Source organism: Python bivittatus, unplaced genomic scaffold, assembly GCF_059951505.1.
Source record: "Python bivittatus isolate LINGU-HERP-01145 unplaced genomic scaffold, Pbiv_v1 ctg000980_np1212, whole genome shotgun sequence".
NCBI lineage: Eukaryota > Metazoa > Chordata > Lepidosauria > Squamata > Pythonidae > Python > Python bivittatus.
This window is the reverse complement of record NW_028277125.1, coordinates 16563395-16587860: the sequence shown is the minus strand read 5'-3', so window position 1 is coordinate 16587860 and position 24466 is coordinate 16563395. Positions and strand designations below refer to the sequence as shown.

The following is a 24466-nucleotide window of genomic DNA, read 5'->3' as shown; positions in this document are numbered from 1 at the left end:
AATTAAATAGCCACTTTTCCAAGAACGCTGTATAAAACCCTTCTCTGGCTTGTCCAACACATCATAAAATTTGCTGCTGGCACATTCAGTTGCCTTCCAGTCACAGACTCCAGCACTCTTCTCTAACTCAAGGCCAAGCATTATGTCCCTAAACACCTTTTCTGTCACCCCCAGAACCTCCTTTGACTAAGAATGTCAAACATACACAAGTTGGCAGGGAAGGCTTTTCCTCCCCATTTTGAGGAGGAAAGCACCTAAAAATTGTAACATAAACCCTAAAATAGGTTCAATGTAGCTTTAAAAATAAGAGGAGGAGGAAGAGAAAAAGAAGAAAACTACCCACATTAGAAAAGGAAAACAATTGGGAATCCCAATCTCACTCTTTCTATCTTCTGGTTCTGTCCATTTCACATCATCATTCCACCCACTGGAACCCTCACCAAAAATATTGTGCCTATGTCATAAATTTAGTCCCAAAGACAAGGGGGCTGACAATGATGAAGTATATGGTAGGACATTGCTAAAGGAACCAGCAGCAATCGACTTCTGGGCCTTTGTAGGTCCCAGCCTGGTTTACCAAGCATGATAAGTTCAGAGGTTTCAACCTGCCATTGCTTCTCCAATAGTTTCCACAGCTTTCTGTATGAACTTCCTTTTAGCAACAGACTGGATATATTCCCCAGAATAAATGGGGACAACAGTGTACATCTACAAAGGCAAGGTATACGTGGAAGTGTGTAATAATGCCTGAGTGTTGCTGACAATGAATATAGCATACCTGTTGGCTTTATCCCAGTCATTCTAGTACAGAGAGTGTATTTTCTTCCTTTCTGAATTTTTCTCTCTTGGTATTTTTTCCCCAGTATTGTGTTCTCCCATATATTACTTTCCCTATATGGACAGAAATAGGAAACAAAATAAAAGGCTGTTTTGATATGATCTTGCTTTGTTTAAACGGGTCTGTTTTGTACAAAGGAGCAAGAGTTTTGAAGATGTGCCTACCATTCACAGTTAACAAAGGCAAGCTAATAGAGTGACAGGATTACAGGGCAAATGGAAAGTTTGCCCTGAAGTGGACCTTGCTATCCATCCTCTTGGTTGGTTCAAAACAGCTGAATGATCAAATGAATACCTCAAGTGAAACAGCAAAATAAAATGTTTCATGGCTCCAACTCTGAGATGTTTATAATAGTCGATCAGAAGCCTTCAAAATGAGAAGTTGAATTTGGAATGGGATATCATTCACTCCAAATCCAAATGCGAAGTAGGAAAACCAAAGAATTTTCAAGAGAGATTCATGGAAGAGCTGTTTGTGTCTGTGTGTGTGTGTGTGTGTGTGTGATTTTAGTTGGATTGCCAAGCCATTTCTGGAAAATTTATTTGGAAGTTAAACCCCCATTCATTTCAATGGGATTTTTTTTTCTGGGTTAATGTATAAAAGATTGTAGTAGATATATAAGTTAATACATCTTTAGTTGTTGAACCCCAGCACAATTTTTAATTGGAAGGCTGTATGAGTTTACTGTTTCTTTCTGATTATTTTTAAATTATTTAAAGTTTGTTTAAAATCCACACATCCCAATAACTGAGCAAAAACATTTCTTTCCATCTTACAATAACTCAGCAATTTAAAAACACTCTAGGAATAACATACTGCTGTTTTAAATATAAGTAGTGGCTTTTGCTTATTAATTTGCCAAATGGTGCTACACAACCTTCAAGCACTCCAAAAGTACAAAAGAAAAAACTGAACTTGATGTTTTTCAGTTTCCATCAAATGGGTTAAAGGTAGAGATTTCAATCAATTATAACAATAGCAGAACAGCATGTCTGTTTTTTAATGAAAGGGACAGTGTGTGTGTGGGGGGGGGGCACAGTTTTTAACCTTATTGCCATCTTGCTGTGTTACTGTTCCAAATTGTTCCCCAAGTGGATTATCTGCCTGTTCAATTTGAAACACATGCTTGCCCTTGCAAACACATTTTCAGAACTCTGAAAGATGAAAAATCATGAAAGGGACCATTGGAAATAAAAGAGAAAAAAAGATGGGGGAAAATCCATCACTGTCCCATCTCTTCTCATCTCATAATGGCCTGGAAGCCGTGGCAGCAGCATTTCCTATCAATAAAGAGCTGTTAGTCTGGTTGACTATGATCTGTAGGTTTGTTCTGAATTAAAGTTTTTGACGTGACTACCCTCGGGATCTTTTTTTTTTTTTAAAGTTGGTTCTCAAAATCTATTCATGTTCCGCTATAAGATTTGAATAAAAGAATTGCTTGATTGCATGAATGAATGAGTCTACTCATTGTAACATTAGAAGCCCTGTTCCACAGCACACTTCAGTGGAGAGAGGTGGAGATGAATCTATCATGAGAACACCAAAAAGGGATAAATTGACCCAGTCATTTAATTCTCGCGGAATTAAATTATAGTTCAAAACAGTCTTAGTCATGCACGGGTTAAACTAACTCCATCCAAACAGCTGTGTTGTGGAATACAAACTAGGTTAGCGCTCTGTAGAGAAAGAATGGTTGAGAATCTTCATTACAGAACTCAGTGCCAGGTCCTGGCACATACAGCACTCTACTGAAACACTGACTAGCCACAGTGGCCAAGCCACGCCTACTGCTCCCGGTTAGCCCAATGGAGAAGGAGCTAATGACGTAATGAAACCTTGCCAGTTCTTTCCTGGTGAAAGAGCTCAAGGAACATCATGATTTAACTGTGATTGGGTTCAGCATGTTGTGTAGTTATTTGCCTCACAACCTACTTTCAAAGATACACCTAAATAAATTGAATGAACGCACTAATTTTTGGCTCAGAACAAGAATCAGAATCTGTATAATTTAAGACAGAAAATTAGAGCCAATGTAGTATGGTTGTTAAAATGCTAGATTAGGAGCTGGGAGGCTCAGCTCTAAGTCTGCCCTCACCCAGGGATGGCATTGGGTCAGATCAACATTGCCCTCCTCTATCTGTCTGTATATATACCAAGCTTTTAAAAAGTACCACTGTTTCCTCTCTCTCTCTCTTTTTTTTTTTTTGGCATATAATTTTTATTAAGATTTTTGATTACACTAGAAAAATCTAATACAAACTAAACTTAAAGAAACAATAATAGTAAGAAAGAATAAAAAGTGCAAGAAAGAAAAAGAAAGAAAAGAGAAAAGAAAAGAAAAGAAAGAATATGATAAAAGAAGAAAAAAACTATATAACAAAGTGACTTCCAACCTTCATTAAAACAAGTATAAACAAATTTAGTAATTTTTCACCCCTTATAAGTTTATAGACAGATATCTCTTCATCTCATATCTCATCCTTTATCTATAAGCAAATCCACAAAACATTAACTTTTCAATCCTGGGGTCAGCAAAAAGTCCATAAACGGTTGCAAGAACTTTGCAAATAAATGTCTTATTTTAACTTTGATCAAATAAACCAACTTTATATTCCTTCCTTTTACTTCTAACAGTCTTAATCATTAGTTCATTCAAATATTGTTGCAGGATTTGATTTCTCTTCAATTCTTCCTTATCCCATCGCACAGAGTTCTTCAAGAGTTTAACCAGCCTCTTTTGTAGATCAATAAGAAAACATTTTCCAGGTCATTATCTTGGCCTGTGTGATGTATGAAGGCCAGACTCAGGGAGAGAAGCATCCTCTTTCGTCTCCGGAAGGGAGGGGAAGAGATAAGAGGATGAGGCTGGCACCTCCCTGAGGAATTCACTCGGTGTTTACTGGCTGACCCTGGGAACTAGTTTCAGTCTGGGAAGATTCTTGCTAAAGGTTGTAGCTAATAAACATTGCTGAACTGAATCTGCATGGTCTCCTGGAGTTCTTTGGGCTAGGCCTGACAGCCTGTCATTTGTATTTCCACTTTCAGTACTTTCTCTGTCTTGTCAAACAAAATTTGCTCCACATCTGTCATTCTGTCATTGACATCTTTTGGACATAATCTAGAGTCACCCATTGGGAGAGATGGGTGGCATACAAATTTAATAATAAATAATAAATTTTTAAAAATAAATAATCTATCCATAAAATCAGACACCGTTACTGACCCTGTTGATATTGTAGCTACTAATTTCTGGCTCCATTCTTCAAAAATCTCTAATATTTCCAACATTAAGATATTTTGCATCATTTTGTAAGTCCCAGTCAATCAACACCAAAAGCTGGCTTTTTCTCCTTCTATTTAGAATCTTTAGTCCCCTCTAGTGTCCAATTTCTAAAATCATAAAATCAATTATCTTTGTTATGAACCAATATAGCCAAAATATATCTAGTTCCCATGTTAAGCTATTTATTTTTTATAGTTAATTCCAGAATCTTATAGTAAAAGTCAATATTCCAAATTTAACTGGAATCCATTTGTAACTTTTTTAGATCAAAATCTTATTAGCTTTTTGCTGTTTATTTCAAATTATTTAAGTTCTTAAGCTTGTAATTATTTTTTCTTTTGTTCAGAGTTGAAGTTAAACTCACTTGGTGACTTTTCAAACTTGTTGTTCTAAAGATCTCTAATAGCTTTAAGATGATTAATAGGCAATTTCCAAAAGTGATTAGAAAGTGAGGTTTGCAAATATAGTGTCCTTTAGAAGGCTCTGCCATGGTTGCGAGCAAGATGGTTGATCCTATCATCTCCCAGTGCTCAGATCCACAGACAACCACTGTCCTGTGGTCTCCTTGTGAGGAACAGGTATCTGGAGTACATGTGGGTGATCTCCTGTCCTCTCCTTATCCGGAGAAGTTCTGAAGAACCAGTCTACTAACTGATTCTTTCGTCTTTGCACAGTCATCAGCTTCATTTTCATGAATATAACTTCAGTTTGCCATGCTTTCCCCGGAAGTCTTAAAATATACCACTGTTTCCAAAGAAGAAACATCACTTAACAATCATGATATTCGGTACCAGTACATAAACTACAATATTTATACTAAAGTTGCCATTGGTGTTCTGCTCACTCATGCAAGCTGAATTTATTCTTCATGAATAATGAACTGCCATAAAACTCTGTGTGCCACACAGGGGTTTTTCATAGCAGATGCAACTACTATAAGAGCTGAACTTGTGGTTTGAGGGAACTAACCTAGTGAGTGATTATGCTTAGGTACTTTTATAATCAGAAGGCTAGATCTAGGTGGGGGCCCTCAACTGTTGATTTGGAGTGGCATGCTTGAGGCTCAACTTCAAAAAGTAGTGGATAGGGCCAGGATGAAAGCTTAATGTGACTGTATTTCATTCACACTTAAACTTAATTGACGTTAAATATAACTTGTACAATTATGTTCTAGTCATGTATATAATAATTTCCCCCTTTTTATTACCACCTTTGGAGACTGCACCAAAGTCTTTCAGAAGCTGAATTAAGCCCTGGGCCCTCAGAGTATGCACCTCTGATTTATATGCAGTAGTCCTACCTCACATGTCCCATCCTCCCATGCAACATTGATTAGCAAGGTCTGAAAGAGGCTTCTATCTGTATCCCCTGAATGTACATCTCCTCTGTACTAATAAATAGCTGTTTATTCAGGTTTCTTAACTGTGTGGGGAGTTCTATTTACATCCATGCAAATACAAATAGGAAAATATTTCTCATAAAAGCAAGAATGATGAAGCCATCGTATGTCATTAAGGCCAGGTTTCCATTCATGCTCTTAGCTATCTTGTGTGCACATCTGTATGCAATTTATATCAAGTTGTTTGTTTGGAACATAGAAAAATGAAAGCCTATAGTCTCATAATTGTGCCCAGTAGCAATATAATTTGCAGCATGATATGCAAAGGTCTTGGAAATGACTTACTACATTTAAAATAAAATAAAAAAGCAGAGATGCCAGGACTTAAATCTCAGACTTTCTGGCTACAGAGCAAATTCTCTATCACTTGGAGATGGTCTTCCTCTCTCTCTCTCAAAAAAAAAGTTGAATTATGAGCCTTCCATTTAGTTCTGGATAAATGGCATAGGATTCAAGCACACACAGAGACTTGTCATTGCTAGAGCTTCATTAGGAGAGTGCAAAATGATTTGTGCACAAACCACTTGGGTAGCTCATGTCCAAACCAAAGATGCATATTGGGTCTAGATATGGACTTTAACACAGTTGTTCTCAGCAGAAAGTGTTCAGAAGATGTAGAGAGGGGGAAAGAGCCAAGAACATCAGCTGAGGGAAGGGAAGAGAAGGGAAAGAGCTGGGACAATAAGGAGGTGGGTGATTTGGTGAGATATATAATGATGTGGACAAGGAGAGGAGAGAGAACGTGACATGCAGCAGCTTTACCTTACCAGACCCATACATTGATTCCATGAACCCTCTAGATTTTGTTTTGGCCAAAAGCTGGAACAACAACATTTTCTGGGGTTTGTTTGTGCCAAACTATGGTACATTTTGTATGTTTGTTTCATTTTTTAGGTAACATCTATGTTCTATTTCATGCACATCCACAAACTGTATTAAATGATGAGATAGCTAGACAAGAGAAGCATATTGTACAAAATGTCTGGTTTAGTCAAGTATAAATATCAGAAGCCTAGATTTTCCATTTTGGAGAAGACAGCTGAGTTTTCTTCTCCCTGCATTCTAGAAGCTCTGTTCAAGTTCCAGCTCCAGTAATAGCCACTGTGGATCTGGACACAACATCTTCAAATTCAGTTTGGGTATGACTACTTATAGCTCTATCTTTTGTTTAAGATTGTTCTCCAATCATCATAAATTCTAGGTATAGGCTGGGTACACATACTTATCCATTGGTACACAGCCTTTTTTGGTTCAAAAGTAGCACAGAGTTCTAATGAAATGTGTAACAGGCCATTAGAACATGACAGGACAAAAGAAAAAGAGGAAGGAAGGAAGGAACATTGGATGTAGACTTGCTTGTAATGCAAACTACTTTCTTTTTTACAAATCCCAATCCATATATTGATTCCTGTGCACCTCCATCTATCTCCTCCTACCTTATCTGAATCTTCAGCTACTAAGTTTAATCTGAACTTATTGAAAATTGGCAGAAACTGGAGAGCCCATGTGCCAAAATTAACTATAGCTGAAATGTACTTTGGCAGGGGTCATAACTCAATTAAATAGCCTGTGCTTTGTACACAGAAGATTCCAAGTTAAGTTCTTGGCATTTCCAATTAAAATGATCAGGTAGTAGAGAAAGCCCTTCACTTGAGATTCTTGAATGACGCTGCCAGTCAGTGTAGACAGTGCTGGATTACTTGGAAAATGAATCTATCCTGACATCTATGTTGCTAAGCAGACCACAGATGAAATAAAGTTTATATCAAACATGTCATGTTTATGAGCTTTTTGGGTGAATTTGGTTGGCTTCCATAGGAAATAAACTAGATCTATACTGTATAGGCCTTTGGTCTGATTTAGCACATTTATTCTATATGTTCTTAAATCTGTTCCTCCAGAGCTATGTGCAAATAGCCTTGGAATATTCTCCGTCATAGTTGGAATCAGAAATATTAGGAAGTGTGGATGAAATTACTGCTGAATATCTCCCAGAGACACAGGGGAGATGAATGGCATCAGCCACAATTAAAATTAACTGACTGATTAAAAGGATTAAAAAACAACAACATCCTCTAGTTGTGTTCCAGCTGCAACTTCCAAATTTCCCACTAGCACAGCCAAAAGTATTCTGGGAATTGTAACCCCAACAGATCTAGAGGGTGTCAAGTTATGGAAGGCTTCCCTTCAGCTATTGAGAAAAAGAAGAAAAATCTTTTTCTTTTCTTTTTTCCTGAAAAAAATGTCTTCTGAGTAATTGTGGCTCACCTCTAATTTGAAAATACCAGAATTCTAATTGTACCCACAATCATACATTTCCAGGCAATGTAGCTTTGGACAACATTTTCCTGCCTTGTAACACTTCAGTTGTAGTGAACAACATCATAATTTATTATTTATTATTCAGCTGTGCACTGGCCCTGTACATTGAAGGTTACTTGTTTTGCCCAAGGTTATTAAACATGTTTAATAATACAAAAGCTTCATTATGTTACATCAAAGAAGTTATTTTAAAGTGAAGAAGCACTTAGCCAGAGTTTAATTTACCATTCTTATGTTTTCATATATTACAAAGATCCATGAAAGATTTATGCAGTTTGCAATATGTGAGCTCACTCAGAATCAAATTCTTGCACTTCTAACTTCTTAGGCATCAGAAATACAAAGTTATACCAGCTTGTTATTAAGTGTATTTTTATATATTATGATAGGAAAAAAGTCCCATAAATTGTGTTTCTAAAACACAACACAACAGGCTGCCATAGAAAATCCACAAACAGGTTAGTTCCTTTTCTCACAAAACTGTTCTCCTGAATTTTTAACAACCTAGCATAGAGAAATTTTTCAGGTGATGCATTTCTTGACAAATAGAGACACAAATTTTGGGGTATTAGACTGCTATAAAACAATCCAAGGGACAAATAAAATACTTATTCATTGCATTTGTTTGTCGATATTTTGAGCCCTGTTTATATTTTAAAAAAACAGAGGATTTTAAAAAAGCAGAGGATTTAAATATCAGGGTGCAAAAAGCTCTGAAAGGATGATTCAGTTAGAAGGAAGTTAGACTGAATCACCTCCTCAAACTTCTTTCTGAAGTTTAAGGAAACTTCTTTCTGAAGTTTGAGGAAACTTCTTTCTGAAGTTTGAGGAATTGTATCACTTTGAATAGCTCTGGAGATATTAGAATGTGATTTGAGGTTTGATGGACTTTCTGGCTTGAGGATTTTAAAAGAAATACACACACACACACACACAAACACACATATATACATATACATATACATATGTTAGTCTGATATATATACAGACTAACTGTATAAAATTACTGTATATAAAATAACAAAAAAAATAGAAGTAAGAAAAAGAAAAAAGAAAAGGAATGAAAATAAAATAAAACATATAGTTATGTCTTCCATCCTTCTTTCTATCAAGTAATTACCATCTTATTTTTTGCTCCATCCTCATTGGTCCTTTTTAATCCCCAAATCCAGAAATCATCAATTCGCTCTTTTCTTCTTTCAACAAAAAGTCTATATAAGGTTTCCAGTCTTTCAAAAAAGTCCTTCTTGTTTTTTTCCCTGAAAGGATTTAAAATTTTTTTTCCAGCTTTCCTTCCATATAGGGACAAAGCTGACGACAGCTGAGTGGTGCAATGGGCATTCTAATATTGATATAATTAGGCAGACAAAGTGATCTGTCACCTCTACAAACTCTACCAATCAGAGAAGATTAGAAGGAGGGCTATCTTATTCTACTAGAATCTGTCCAAGCAGGTTCATGGGGGGAGGGGGGGAGGGAGCACAGAGAGATATTAATTTATTATACTGCTCTTCATTAACTCATCTGCACTTTCTTGCATAATCCTCTACTTTTCCCAAATCCATACTCTTTCAATATTATCTTTCCTTAGTTCTCAAACTATTTGCCAGTGATCTGTACTATAACCCCTGTTAGTCTGGTATGTCCCGTCTCACCACTGTTCTCCAGCTCCTTCAGTGCCCCATTTTATTCCCTTTCATTGTCTCTACTGCCCAACAAGCAAAATTAAAAACAAACAACCCCTCTGGTTTTTTTCCCCTTATTATTCGCCTTATAATAAGTGAATTAATCATATTCATTGTGTGAGTGGATCTGAGATAAGTGTGCTTGCTGGTAGACTATTGCATATATTACATACTACTTCATTACATTCAATATTATATACACAATAGTGATAAGACAGACAGCTCTCAGACTCTTTTTAAGCAGCACATAATGCATCATTGAAGGAGCTAACCTTGAAAATCAGCAATGCCAACAACCCAGAAAGTTAAGATGTCAAAGGGTGGTGGACTGATCAGTCTTTAGCAACAGCTTACTTTTTAAACATTTTCTGAAAGTGTTTTATCTGTAGATTAGAGTAGGGTGGAGTAGAGCACAGATCTGTGGATCTGTAGTAGTAGAGTGGGACAGTTTCTGGATTGGTTCAGCATAATTTCACCATAGGCTATTTTCTAAACCACTTGAGGGATGCTGTGTTCAGGCTATCTTTACCCTTAGAAGAGTAACAAGGAAAATATTTCAGATATTTATTGTAGTGAAACCTTGGAAGCAATCTAAATGAAAGGTTAATATCCTAAAAAGAATATACCATCCCTGCTATTTTCATTAATTCTGAAAAAAAAAGAAAAAGAAAAAAAGGGGGGGGGGGAGAAACCTCTTCAGGCAGCTTGATGCTTCACCGTTATAGCTAGAGTTGAATCTATTATTGAAGCTCTTCCTCCACGTTGGCCCCAGTAACTGCCAGGTGTTACATCTAGACAGTGGTTAACATGTCCCTCTAATTGATGGATTTCTCTGCTTCTTTTCTCCTCACACCCATGTCAGGGAAACAAGCACCAACTGCTTTGTATTCTGTGGGCATCCCCTTTTAGGAATGATAAAAAAAGAACAATAGTTCTTGCTCTCACTTGGGCTAAAAGGAAAAATTGGCAGAGGAGAAGGAAGGAAGGAAGGAAGGAAGGAAGGAAGGAAGGAAGGAAGGAAGGAAGGAAGGAAGGAAGGAAGGAAGGAAGGAAGGAAGGAAGGAAGGAAGGGGTTCCACCATTCCTCTGCTGAATCTGTTTAAAAAAAAAAAACAACCTGCCAAATCTGTTAAAAACAAAATGAAAGGAAGTAATGGCCACTATTTCGGCCTTCCGAGATTGAAACCATTAAAAAAGTCTAGCCTTTCATAACAGGTGACCCAGCTGTACAAAACAAACTAGCAGAGACTAGCAGTTAAGGGTCCATGTCCTCCAGAACACAAACCATCCAACTGGAATGAAGACATTTATGTAAGATGGAATGAATCACAGTAAGTGACCTTGATCTGCTCTGCTTACACCAATAAAAGGATAAAAACAAGAAAGCACAGGTGGAGATCACCTCCTCAACAGCTCAATGGAGGTCTGAGGATAATGTCATCTGTTCCTGCCCTCCTGAAATGGTAGGTGGCTAGTCCTCCCACTGGGCAAGCAGGAAGTGCAGATCAACCTTAAGGCTCAAGCGATTTGGGTTCAAATACTCAGCCTTGAAGCTTACTGGATAACTCTGAGCTACCTATCTCCTAAGATTGCCCATAAGAGACAGTACCAAACCATACTGAACTTTGAAGATTAAAACCAGCAAATTCTGCCTGAAAAGGAAAACAAATGTAGCTGTTTGAAAAGATGTGTGACTTGGACTGTAGGTTGCATCCTTGTTCTAAACTGGTGACAGAATTGTATCCTTCTCTGTGTCAGGTTCGGTCAGCACGGGGCTTCAGGGAAGCACGGGGCTTCAGGGAAGCTCGCAGCCAGACCACGCGGAATCCACTGACGGTAGCTAGGTAGGGTGAAGTATTTTAAGAGGGGGCTCAATCCAGAGATCCTGGAGCGGGCACTGGGGCGGGACGACCCGTCCACAGTGAAAGATTGGATCTGGCTGGCCGGAACGGCGGAATCGGCGTGGCGGCAGATCCAACAGAGCGCGAGGCGACGGGACCAGACGAGGGACCAGCCGAGGGAGAGAACCCCCGAGGAAAGGCGGAGCACTCGGCGGCAGTCCACCGGGGTGCGAGAGGCGACCAGAGCCCCGAACCTGTGCTTCCGGTGCGGAGGCAGAGGCCACCGAGCGGCACAGTGCCCGACGGAGCGGGAAGGAGCCCCATCACGGCCTGAAGTCAAGCCCCCGCGTGCGACCGGGAAAAGGGCCGGCGACCAACCGCAGAAGGGGGCAGTGGCGGCGGTGACCGAGAAAGGACGCGGGGGGTGGTCGACCCCGGAGACGGTGTCCTCCGGAGAGGACTCGGAGCCGGCGGGAAACGAGGCGCGCTCGCACTGAACGGCGTCCCAGTGCGAGCAGAGGAGTCGAGGCGCGTGGACCCAATAGGAGATGAGGACTGCCCTCCGTTCCGGGTGAGAATACACATCCGGGGGGTGAGATCCGGAGGGGAGGCACAGCTGCGGGCGCTACTGGACTCAGGCTGCACCCACTGCTTGATGCACCCAGCTGTGGTCTCGGGGCTCGGACTACAGCTGAGGCGCCTCCGGGAGCCCATTGCATTCAGCCAGCTAGACGGCACGCTGGCAGGGGGGGGGCCAGCTCAGTATTACACCGAGCCGGTCCAGATGACGATCAGGAGTCACCGGGAAGAACTGAGATTTGTGGTGGTCCCGGTGGCCGACTACGCGGTGGTACTCGGCTTGGCGTGGCTACGACGACGGAACCCACGGGTCGACTGGACGGCGGAGGCAGTGCGGTTCGGGGTCGACAGGCCGACGAAGTGCGAGAGCCGAGGGGACCGAGCCGTGGAGACGGGTGCGGCCGCAACCACAGACGGGCAAGTGGAGGGTCCGGGACACCGGGAGACGGGGTGAGAGCAGACGGAGCCTGAGACCCGGCCGGCAGCAGCAGTAGCAGCAGCGCCGGGACCCCGGAGACCCGCAACGATCCCGAGGCGTGGGGAGGCAGCGGCGACTGGCGAGACAACCGCAAAGAGAGAGGCCGGGCCCCGGGAACCCACGACGGGCGGCGGAATCCCGAGGCAGTATCGAGACCTGGCGGCAGCGTTCGGGGAGAAGGAGTCCGACCAGCTCCCACCACACCGGCCCAGTGATTGAGCCATCGAGTTAGAGCCAGGGGCGACCCTGCCTAAGCCGAAAATGTACTCCCTGTCAAGGAGAGAAATGGGGGCTCTGCGGGAGTTCATAGACAAGAACCTGGCGCGGGGGTTCATCCAACCCGCGAAGTCGCCATTAGCGGCCCCGGTACTATTCCGGGAGAAGAAGGATGGCTCGCTTCGAATGTGCGTGGACTACCGGGGGCTGAACGCAATCAGCACGGAGTACAAATACCCCCTCCCCCTGATGAAGGACTTGATGTCGCATCTGTCTAAGGGGAGGGTGTTCACAAAACTGGACTTGCGCGAAGCTTACTTCAGAGTCAGGATCCGCGCAAAAGATGAGTGGAAGACGGCGTTCAACACGCCACTCGGAAGCTACCAGTTTTCCGTGATGCCGTTCGGATTAAAAGGGGCCCCGGGGGTATTTATGCAGCTAATAAATGAGGTGTTGCACGACCTACTCTATCGGGGCGTCCTGGTCTACCTGGACGACATCCTCATCTACATCGAAACCCTGGCGGAGCACGTGAGCCTGGTACGCACGGTGCTCCAGAGACTGCTGAAGGCACAGCTGTACGCGAAGCTATCGAAATGCGAGTTCCATCGAGAGCAACTAGACTACCTCGGCTACCGAATATCCAGCCGGGGAATTGAGATGGACCCGGCGAAAGTGAAGGATGTCCTGGGCTGGGAAGTGCCGCGAACCCGGAGGCAACTCCAAAGCTTCCTAGGGTTTGCGAACTTCTATAGACAGTTTATCCCGAACTTCGCCCAAATCACCCTTCCCCTAACCGACCTGCTGAAGACCAAGGGCACTGGGAAACCCCCCAAGCCCAGCATGGCACTTGCGTGGACTGCAGAATGCCAGGGGGCATTTGAGGAGCTAAAACGGCGGTTCACAGCGGAGCCGATCCTGCGCCATCCTGACCCAGATCGGCGGCTTATAATCCAAGTAGATGCGTCAGACGTGGCAACGGGGGCAGTCCTGCTCCAGCCCAGCCCGGAGGGGGCCATCCACCCATGCGCCTACGCCTCCCGCAAATTCACCGAGACGGAGAGAAGGTGGATGGTGTGGGAGAAAGAGGCGTACGCAGTCAAGTGGGCACTGGCCACGTGGAGGCATCTACTGGAGGGGGCAGCTAAACCGTTCGAGGTGTGGACGGACCATAAGAACCTCGAGGCCCTGAAGACCCCGCGTAAGCTATCCCCCAAACAGGCGCGGTGGTCCCAGTACTTCGGGAGGTTCAGGTTCACACTAAAACACATCCCCGGGAAGCGCAACTTCCTAGCAGATGGACTGTCTCGCATGCCCCAGCACACCAGCCTACGGGAGGAGATCATGGACTCCATCATCCCTGCCAGCAGACTGGCTGCAAAGGCGGTGACCCGAAGCCAGACCAAGGGGGAGCGACGGGACGCGGCACCTGAAGTAAGGCAAGGGTTCGCGGAGGCGGCGGAGCGGGACGCTTGGCTCAAGCAGAACCAAGAGGCGCTAACCAGCCAAGAGGGGTTGTGGTGGCACGAAGGAAAGCTGTACGTGCCCGAGGGTTGCCGACGGGAGGTCATGGAAAGAGCTCATGACAGCCGGAGCGCGGGGCATTACGGCTTCGTAAAGACGCTCCACTTAATCCGGCGGCAATTTTGGTGGCCCACGCTCCGTAAGGACGTGGAGGCATACTCGGGGGGTTGCCCGGTGTGCGCGACGGCGAAAGGGGCCAAAGGCAAACCTAGAGGGCTACTCCAGTCGGTAGCGGAACCCGACAGCCCATGGCAAGAGGTCGCCATGGACTTCATAGTAGAGCTCCCGGAGAGTAAGGGGAAGACCGCCATTTGGGTGGTTACGGACTTATTCTCTAAACAAGCGCACTTTGTAGCGTGCCGGCGAGTCCCCACGGCAGAGGGGTTGGCAAAACTGTTCGTGCAACATGTTTACCGGCTCCACGGCGCGCCCCGACGGGTCGTCAGTGATCGGGGCGGCAACTTCATCGCGCGGTTCTGGAGGGAGTTCCTGAAGTGGGTGGGGACGAAACAAGCCCTCTCTTCCGCGGCGCATCCGCAGACGGACGGAGCCACGGAACGCCTGAACGGGGGGCTCGAACAGTACCTGCGCTGCTACGTGGGGCACCAACCGGACGATTGGGCAGAGCTACTACCATTCGCGGAAGTGGCATACAACAACGCCGTCCACAAGAGTACCGGGTTCTCTCTGTTCAAAGTAGCCACCGGGAGAGACTTCGTCCCCATGCCGGAGTTGCCTCAGCTGGAATCCCAGATCAACTCCCTGGACGCCTGGTTCGCCCAAATCGACGCGACCCGGCGAGCGGTGCACGCGGCATTGCAAAGAGCCAAAGCCAACTACAAGAAACACGCGGACCACAAGAGGCTCCCCGAGGAGCCGTGGAAAGTGGGGGACCAGGTGTATCTGTCAACCAAAAACCTAAAGACGCACCAGGCATCGAAAAAACTCAGCCCGAGGTTTGTGGGGCCGTTCCCCATTGCAGAGGTCATCAATCCAGTAACCGTCAGGCTGACGCTCCCGAAAAGCCTCAGAAGGATCCACCCGGTGTTTCATTGCAGCCTGCTAAAGCTGCACCAGCCGGGGAACGCCTGGCACAAGACAGAGGGAGTGCCACCACCCATCATGGTCGGGGGGGAGCAGCATTTCGAGATTAACCAGATACTGGACGCCCGGAGGCACAAGGGGCAGACCCAGCTCCTAGTGCAATGGAAACATTTTCCCAAGTCCCACAGCGAATGGGTGAGTAAAACCCACATAAGGGCACCGGACCTAGTGCAGGACTTTTACAAAAAACACCCCGGGAAGCCGAAATAGAGCCGGGGGGGGGGGGAATTGTCTTCAGGGGGGCGGTATGTCAGGTTCGGTCAGCACGGGGCTTCAGGGAAGCACGGGGCTTCAGAGAAGCTCGCAGCCAGACCACGCGGAATCCACCGACGGTAGCTAGCGGGGAAAAGAGGAACTGAAAGCGCCGCTAATTAACGGGCCACCTGCGCCCAGCCAAACCGGAAAACCGCAGCGGAAGCTTTTAACTATAAACTGATAACGGCGCGAGCCAGCAATGAACGGGGCCGCAGGCAGCGAAACAAGATTGTAACGCAGCACAGAACCCGCGGGCTTGCACGTAACGGGGAGGAACCAACCCAGCCGGAGGGGGACTGGCAATCAAGGACAATAGACCCTGACCGATCCTGCCATCATGAACAATCAAGGGGGATTATTGGGGGCCCATAATCCACAGCTGCAACGTGATCGCGGGGCGGGAAAAAAGCGCGGGAAGGGGGGAATATAACAAGTGATGCAATTGTACCAAGCCAGTCCTGGCTTTGCTTGTGACTACTACGTTACGCATGAGTAAACCTTCTTTGTGAACCACACGTGTCACGAGAGTTTCTCTGTCGAACGGGGCAAACCTTACACTCTGTGCCTAAGGACAGGAGATGACCTGAAGAGACTGAACAGTATGGAACACCCAAAACTATCTTTCAACCATTTTCTCTCAAAAGCAGTTTAGCAATGTGGTACACACAGATCTATCTTCCAATATTTCTCTATCAAATCTTTCTGACTTGAAACAAAAAGGAAAAATATGGTATTTAGGGATTCTGGAAAAATACTCATTTCCTGGACAAACCTATTATAATATTTCCTGAGAAACAAAACTTCGAATAATGAAACACTTTGGCTTACTCTCTCAAAAATATGTCACTTTACATCAGCTTTCAGAGACATTACCTACATGTATGTAAAGTTGTCTTCATCCTCTGTAACAGACAGAGTTTGTTCCACAGTATTAGGGGGAGCATTGTCTTCAACAAATTGTACAGAGTTGTTCTTTGTAACATCATTCTCCTTTTCTCTTTGGGCATCATTTTCTTCTTTGGGGAAGAATGGAACATGATTTCCAATTCTCCAGTGTTCCTCCTAAAAAAAGATCATAGCGTAAAGGACATATCAAAGAGATATCATCTGTGAACTTTGGAAGACAGCCCTGGCTCACTCTTTCGCCTTCTTCTTTGGAATCTAAAGTGGTAAGAAAGAAAACACAGCAACTATCCTATGGTATTATCTTCCTAAAAATCTTATATTGATCCCTCCTTGATAATCTTTTATAGGCCTTCTATAACAAGAGAAAACTTTCCCTTTTGTATTATCTTTTACGAGATAAAAGTGTCATATCCTAAAGGACAAAGTGGACCTTCAGTGTTGCAAACAGCCTATCGGTACAATACAGGAAAGATTAAGAAAGAATTGATGTGATAAGCCATGAGAGGCTAAGAAAAGGAAATACAGAAATTGTTTAAGATGGATTGGGCAATGTGTTTCTATTGGGGGCTTCATTGCCACAGGATCAGTCTTTGGAGGCTGCCAGTGAGTAATGTGGCCAAAGCAAGATGAAGATGAAACCATGGTTAAACAGATGCAACTATTATTTCTTTCAGATATTTTTTTAAGATACCTCCTCCTCCTCCTCCTTCTCTTTCTCTCTCATTCTCTCTCATTTTCAGAAAACATTTTACCTCCCCAGTTCCCTCCCCACTTCCTGCTTTTTTTATGCTCCTCCCTCAAGAGGGGAAAATAATAATTCCATGATGGAGCAACTGGGATTGATACTACAAAAATGCCTGTTTTTAGCCTCACGAGACTGCTAAAAATAGGTATTCAAAGCAAATGTGATCCAGTGGCTCAGTCATGGATGTTGGAAGGGATTAATCCTCAGGCAAAGAGTTTAGATGACATGAGGTGAGTTAGCTGATCAGAGAAAGTTAGTTTAGGGGGAGCTAGTTTAACATCTGAAAGCCAGTTTGGTGCAGTGGTTATAGGCCCCGTGCTAGAAACTGGGAAACCATGAATTCTAGGCCTTCTTTAGGCACAAAGCTATTTGGGTGACTTCGGGGTAGTCACTGTCTCTCAGCCCTAGGAAGAAGGCAATGACAAACCACTTCCAAAAATGCTGTCAAGAAAACTGCATGGACTTGTCCAGGAAGTCACCAAGAGTCCATAATGACTTGAAGGCAGCCCCCCCAAAAAAGTTTAGCGTCTAGTTTAATCAGGATTAAATGCCTGATTCAATAAGCTGAGATTCAGGAATTGCACGGCAGATGTACCAGCCAACCTGTCCTCTATGAGTCAGTTAAATACTCTTGTTGGATTCCATTTCCAATTCACTGCAAGGCGTTTCAAGCAGATATTCTGCCTTTGTTGCTGTTTGTTAGCAAGCTTCTTCTTCTTATGACCTAACAGAACTTGTTCATGAATTCTTTGTCCAGTGTGGGAAACTCATTCCTCCCTGACGTTTTTAGGACCTGTTTCTATGGTACTTTACATAAGAATAGTCTGACTTCCATCATTGTCATGAAATCCTGGGAAAGCAGCAGATACACCCGAGGGTGGAGCATGCTTCTATTTAATGTAAATGGAGTGGTTTTGAGAAAAGCAGATACCTAAGGAATGCATGAAAGGAACAATACTGTATATTATTATTATTATTATTATTATTATTATTATTATTATTATTATTATTTCTGTTGTGGTCTTTTCAATAAATCTTCGTAAGTATTTTTTTTTTTTGGTCATGTGATAACAGTTGAACTCAAGGGGTAGAGCACAGTCAAGGTGCTCCGCATTGGTTTAATCACTGCACCTCAAGAAGAGATGGTATTGCTAGAAAGGGCAACTGAAATGTTGAGAAAAGGTTATTATACTTGGGATTTCACAGCTTATTAGAAAAGTGAGTCATAGAGAAATATTGGATATATTGGAAGAAATCTGCTTCTCAGCTCCTCTGTATGATGACCTCCTTGCACTGAGCAGGCTTCTGCTTCACTGACAGCCAGGAGCTGCTGATCTGCCACCTCCCTTCATGAGAGGTGCCTTAAATGTGCTGAGTTCATGAATAGGGGTGTTGAGGTATTGCTAGTATCATGCCAGTTCTGATGCAGCCTTGTAAAAAAATTGATTGGATTTATGACCTAAGACAGTGTTGTCCAAACTTGGCCACTTTAAGATGAGTGGACTTCAACTCCCAGAATTCTGGGAGTTGAAGTCCACTCATCTTAAAGTGGCCAAGTTTGGACAACACTGACCTAAGAGGTCATAAGAACGAGATAACTTTGAGATGATTTTTTCCTCTTTATTTTCTTCCCATTTTTGATATTCTCAACTTCTTACTGTATGTCTGAAATATAGAACAGATCCTGGAACTGGAGGTGGAGTGATGATTGTTGCACTATGCACAGCATACAGCCAGTGGTTTTACCTGTGATGGATGGTGATGCAATAGCTAGCGCACTGTGTACTGCATTACCTGTTGCATTGCACCCTGTTCCCTATAGAATTTGCATTTTCCTTTCCTCCTTCCTTATGGGCCAGATGCTTTTAATACCTACTCCGCTTTTGAATATTTCAGGAAATGACATGAATGATCTTTATGTCTGATTTGTCAATGATACATTTTTTCTCATTTTTGCATCGGTGGAAGCTTTAAAATATGCCAGCTATTAAGTTTTCCAAACAAGGGAATTTGGAACAATCCAGTAATAAAACTGATTCAAATTGATCTAAATAAGTGCAAGCTCCTTATCTCAACATTTGACTTGCTCTTTAATGGTCTAAAAGCAGACAGTCAAACAAGGAAAGCATTAAAGGTAAGGTCAAAAATGTAAATCAGCCTCCATTGCACCTTCAAAATATCACAGCCTCATAGGCTCACCACTTTCTTTAGACAAATTACTGCTCATCCAATTATTTTGTTGAGTTATCTGTGTTCCAAGAAAAGCTTTTAGTTCCCTGAAATGTCAAATGTCACCTTCAGCTTATTTGAAGGGGATACATACCAAATCCCTGGGAGCTGTCACTGTATGTATTTGCACCACAGGTAAGGAGGGGGAAGAGGAAGAGGAAGAGGAGAAGGGAGAGGGTGCATTGCACACAATGTCTTTTTTTTACTGACTTGCTGTATACTCAAGGGCTTTGATATTGGTATTAGACTAGAAACTGGGAGTCTGTGAGATCTAGTCCTCCCTTAGGTGTGAAAGCCAGCTGGGTGACTGTGGGCCAGGCACTCTGTCTCAGTTCAGCCCACCCCACAAGGTTTTTGTTGTGGGGAAAAAAGGAGGAGGAAGAATTTGAGCTGTTCAAAATGCAAGCGGGATACAAATGTGATAAATAAATCAAACACAAACAAAATATGAAAACTTTAGAAAGCACAGGTTAAGAATAGTAAAATAAGTGCTAGCATTATAAGACTGGTGGAACCAATGTGTATTTATGCATTTTTCAAATGCTAAGACAATAGGGATCAAACACAACTTTTCTCGGGGGTGCATTCTCTACCATGGGAACAGTTCAGAAGAATATAGAAAGATGGGCTTCTGACAGGGATAATATAGTTATATAGTTTTGTCTCTCTCTCTCCCTCCCTCCTCCCTCTATGGATGATAGAGATATATTCCCCTATGGAATGCTTTCTGCACAATCATGGACAACCTCTTATACTTAAATTATGATAATTTATGCAGTGGTGAGGAAACACAATGGCAAACTACCTGTCCAAATATCCCAAATGGAATACCAGAAATGTCCGTGAGAACAATGCTACGGTCTGTTGAGGATGTCACGATAAAAAGACAGTTGTTTTGCAGACAAGACTCCAGGCTAGTAATGCAGTCTTCGTGTGCCTGAAATGATCTCAACAGAGAAGGTGGCTGTGTTATGATGTTTTCTCCCAGGGCAAGGCAATAGTCCTGATGTTGAGCAGGAAAAAAAGAGAGAAGTGATGTAACCACAGGAAAATAAAAGGTGTAGCAATAGCTTTGGGTTTGGGTTTGTTTTTAACTATGTTGCCAATTTAAAGTTGGTTAAGAGGGCTTGTCTAACATGTGACCGCAGATAGTTAGTAAGGCTATATAAATATACCCTTCTCAGTTTGACAGTCTTCAGGTATACCAAAGTTGGCAGCATATAGCCCTCAGATTAATTTAAATACCTGGTGTAAGCTAGACTAGGATATCTCAGAGCAATCAATCTATCAATCAATTAATCCAGAAGAAGATAACGGCCAACCACTTCTGCAAGAATGCCAGGGAAGCTGCATGCAGGCAAACACCAAGAGTGGAACTCAGCTTGAGGTTGTCTTTATCCTACTTACACAAGAGATCACTTCAGCTCTCTCAAGAGCTTTTTATCACTTCCCTAGAGTGAGGAAGAGGAAAAGGGTACCAGAAAAAGGTACAAAGGGAGAGACTATGCAGCATGTGAGATATTTGTTGCGGGCTTGCTCACCTTTTGGACGTCTTCATAAGTATAATGCCCAAATAGGATTCATAAATCACGCTAAACTGTAACATGGTTGGCTTGGTTTTAGCTTAGCATGTGCTATGAACCCAGACCTAGTGGTTTCTAAACATATGAACTCAGTTTGTGGTAGCTTAATCAATAAACCATGGTTAAACAGGTCATGGTTAAGCACACAGGTCTAAGATTAAAATATGCAAATTTTAAGGATGGGTACATATTTGCAAAATATGAAACTCATATTTAGTCAAGCTATTGGTTCTGCCAGTGCAGCTTATCTCAGTTGGGTCTCTCTTCCACAAATGGGTCCAGTGCTGGGATGTGCCAGATAAGGGAGGCCTGATATGACTAGCACTGGACCTTTGGTCAGGGAAACCTTGGTTCAAATGTCATGATCAAGAACTGGGACAGAAATTTGAATGCAATTAAGATTTTTTAAAAAAACCTCCTGAGCAATTGTATTGCATTTTGTAGAACTGATCTTAAACTATATGTTCCACATAAAGAACATGGTAGGATCTGAGCATTATGTATGTATGTATTCACTTGTGTGTGTATGTGTATATGTATATGCATGTGTTTGCTTGCTTTACCTCCATCAAGTCAATGTAGAAATCCTTCCTCTTACCTCTATGTCCCATATTTTCACCCACCCAACCAGATCTGCTGTGATGAGGTACTGGTTTTGTGTATCAGTTGTCATAATAATAGATCCTACTCCACTGTGAGCTTCAAATTCTGCCAGTAGCTTGCTTCTTTGTATATTCCAAAACCGGACCCAACCAGCACCTCCACAAGACACAAGGTTGGCTCCATCTAAAACATGAAAACAGGGAGGCATAAGGAAGGTGGATCTAATCCCAAACTATGATGCTTGGATCAAATACAGACCCAAGAAATTGATTATTTGGGCAACCCAAGACTCTGGGGCTGCATGCTGTTCCAGAACCTCTATTTTGTGCACCTCTTAAACAATCTTGGAGGACAATTAATGAAAACTGATAAAATATTTTCATGGCATTCTAAGATGGGGAATACTCAAACTTTTTAGATTCCACAAGGTTTTGAAAACAAAGACTCCCCCCGCCCCAATTCTCCTCAAGGAAAGGAAGATTGCCTGAAAACCCTGGGTCCAACCAGTTTGCATCCTCACCCTGACCATGGAGGCCCTCAGCCATCTAAAAATGTTAAATATGACTCTTAGCCATCAAAAATGCATCCATGGATGTTTATTTAAGGAAGATGGATGTCTTAGAATACAAGTCATTACTTCATCTAGCCAACTATGATTTGCCATGCAAGTCTCTATAATGTCTCTGGGATCTTTGATAAGAAATTAACCAAGTCCTTCTATAGTTAAAACTTTTCACCACTGAGATGAAGTTCTAAGCTTATTTAAAGGAGAGATAAAAATGCCTATGAGAGCCATTGTTGCATAACACAACCCAGTGCCATCCAGATGTGTGAGACCATAAATCCCATCATTCCTTCATTGGCTGAGGGCTATAGGGGTGGTATTCCACCACATCTAGAGGGTAGCAGGTGGGGAAAAACTGGCCAGCAGACTTAGAATCAGTGAAAACTGAGTTCAGGTATAAAACTAGCTGGCAACTTTCACAGAACATGATTAACCTGGATACTGAATAAACCTATTTTCTGGATTTGTATAATACTTTGAACCATAAACTTCCTAACTTATATTTCTATGCATTTATACCTGGAAATAAGTCCCACTAAATTAAAGCAGTTGCATTTTGTCCCATGAATGGAGCTATTCTGTTTATACAAATACTTACAGGATTAAAACCTTAATCTTGAAGTGTTCTCTTACATGTTCTTTCTGAGAACAGTAAAATAGAACTGTGCATTGCTCCCTTGGTTTAACTTTCTAAATACAGCAGTTCTTTCCTCATCAGAAGCCATTTCTACTGCATGTGAAACTTGCTAGATGTGTATGTTGTCTGTGTGGCTTTTAGTCTTCCTTTTAATATTGCAGCTTTCCACCAGCAGTGAAATATGGAGCAATCCATAGCGTTCTCACACTGAGAGAAGCTATCACAATAAGAAATTAAGCCTTGGAAACCTGTTTCCAAGACTTTTTATTTTCTATTTGCAAAACTTGTACATGGGATTGTAAATCTTCATATAAATGGTTTTTACTTTGGCAAACTAAAGTTCCTCTTGTCAGTTTTATGTACTTTATGGACACCAAAGAACCCTAAATAATCCTTAAAGCAACACATTTCCCAAATCATTGCACATAAATCTGTAAAAAGATTCCAATTTACCTTAGAGGGAAACAATGATAATTTGATTCAAAAAACATCTGGAGAAAAAGTGGCTGAGAAATTACTTTATTCTCTCAAGATGAGTTGCAGCAAAACTCCCAACCTCACCTAAATTCCATCATGGCTTAACATCTTGCAGTGCTGCACTGACTTACAGAGGCATAAATCAATATTTATTTACTTACTCTGTGGGTAAGGAGTCTTTTATTATAGACTTCTCATTTGGAATTTACCTTAAATAACAAGCTCAATTTAGTTCTGATTCAAATAAAAAGAAATCAAATGAGTGATCTGCTTAGAAATATTTATATATTTTGGTAAGTGATTACCTTAATTTTGGGAGAAGGTAAATTCTAGAAATTGAGGGGGTGAATTTTATTAATTATCAACATGAATAAACCTATTCTGCTTGTGCAAATGTAGGATGAAGTAAGGAGGTTTCAATATTTCTTAAAAAATCTTTGGGGGGGGGCATTCGTACCTTATTCGTACCTGAATCCAGCTGCCAGAAGTTGTACATACACTGTATAAAACAATGCCACAGTAATGTAATCACAAATACAGGATGAAAAGTATTGGAACTGTGAGGAAGATGATTGAAAATAAAAATGCTATTTGTATAACTTCATTATATAAATCTGTAATGCAACCACACTGCTTGAATCATAAATCAGAGCTGAAGAAAAAAGTTCACACATGCCAGAAGACAAGAGAAAGTGAGGTAGTTCATCTGTTTCATGACCAAAATCCTTTATTCCTTTCTCTGAAGAAGAAAGATAAGATGATGAGAAGATAGATCTCAAAACCTCTCCTGCCTTCACTAATCTGTTTGGTTACTATTCCCTTTTTAAAATATCGGTTAGGCCACATATCACCTCACTCCAAGGAGCATTATATGATCTGGGCCTCAGAAAAATGAAGCAGGGGATTATCAAAAAGAGCTTATCTTGTACCTGTAGCTGAAATATTCCTACTCTCCAAGAAGACAAGTCTAGTTATAGCATTGCAGTTTTCAGCTTCAGAATTAGCTGCAGACCTCATATGTTTGTCAGAGGTTTTGTTCTGCAGCATCTGAGAACCTGTGGGGGGAAAAAATTGTGATTAGTGTCTATGGGGTGGGGGATGGGGGAAGCTTGCTTACAAGGTGCCAACCATGGCCATGATCCAAAATACAAAACAGATATCTCTGTTCCCAGTTACCTTTTTAGTGGCTTCCTCCAC

General features: G+C 42.3%; 1 protein-coding gene across 1 annotated transcript in view; it reads right to left on the bottom strand.

Moving 5' to 3' along the window:
• The window catches only part of WDR49 (WD repeat domain 49), a 90590-nt gene that overhangs the window by 3042 nt on the left and 63082 nt on the right, over positions 1–24466 (bottom strand). Inside the window, 5 exon segments of the mRNA XM_088132217.1 lie at positions 779–885; positions 16393–16586; positions 20210–20407; positions 21586–21773; positions 24199–24324. Coding sequence (XP_087988343.1) covers positions 779–885; positions 16393–16586; positions 20210–20407; positions 21586–21773; positions 24199–24324 — 813 coding nt within the window.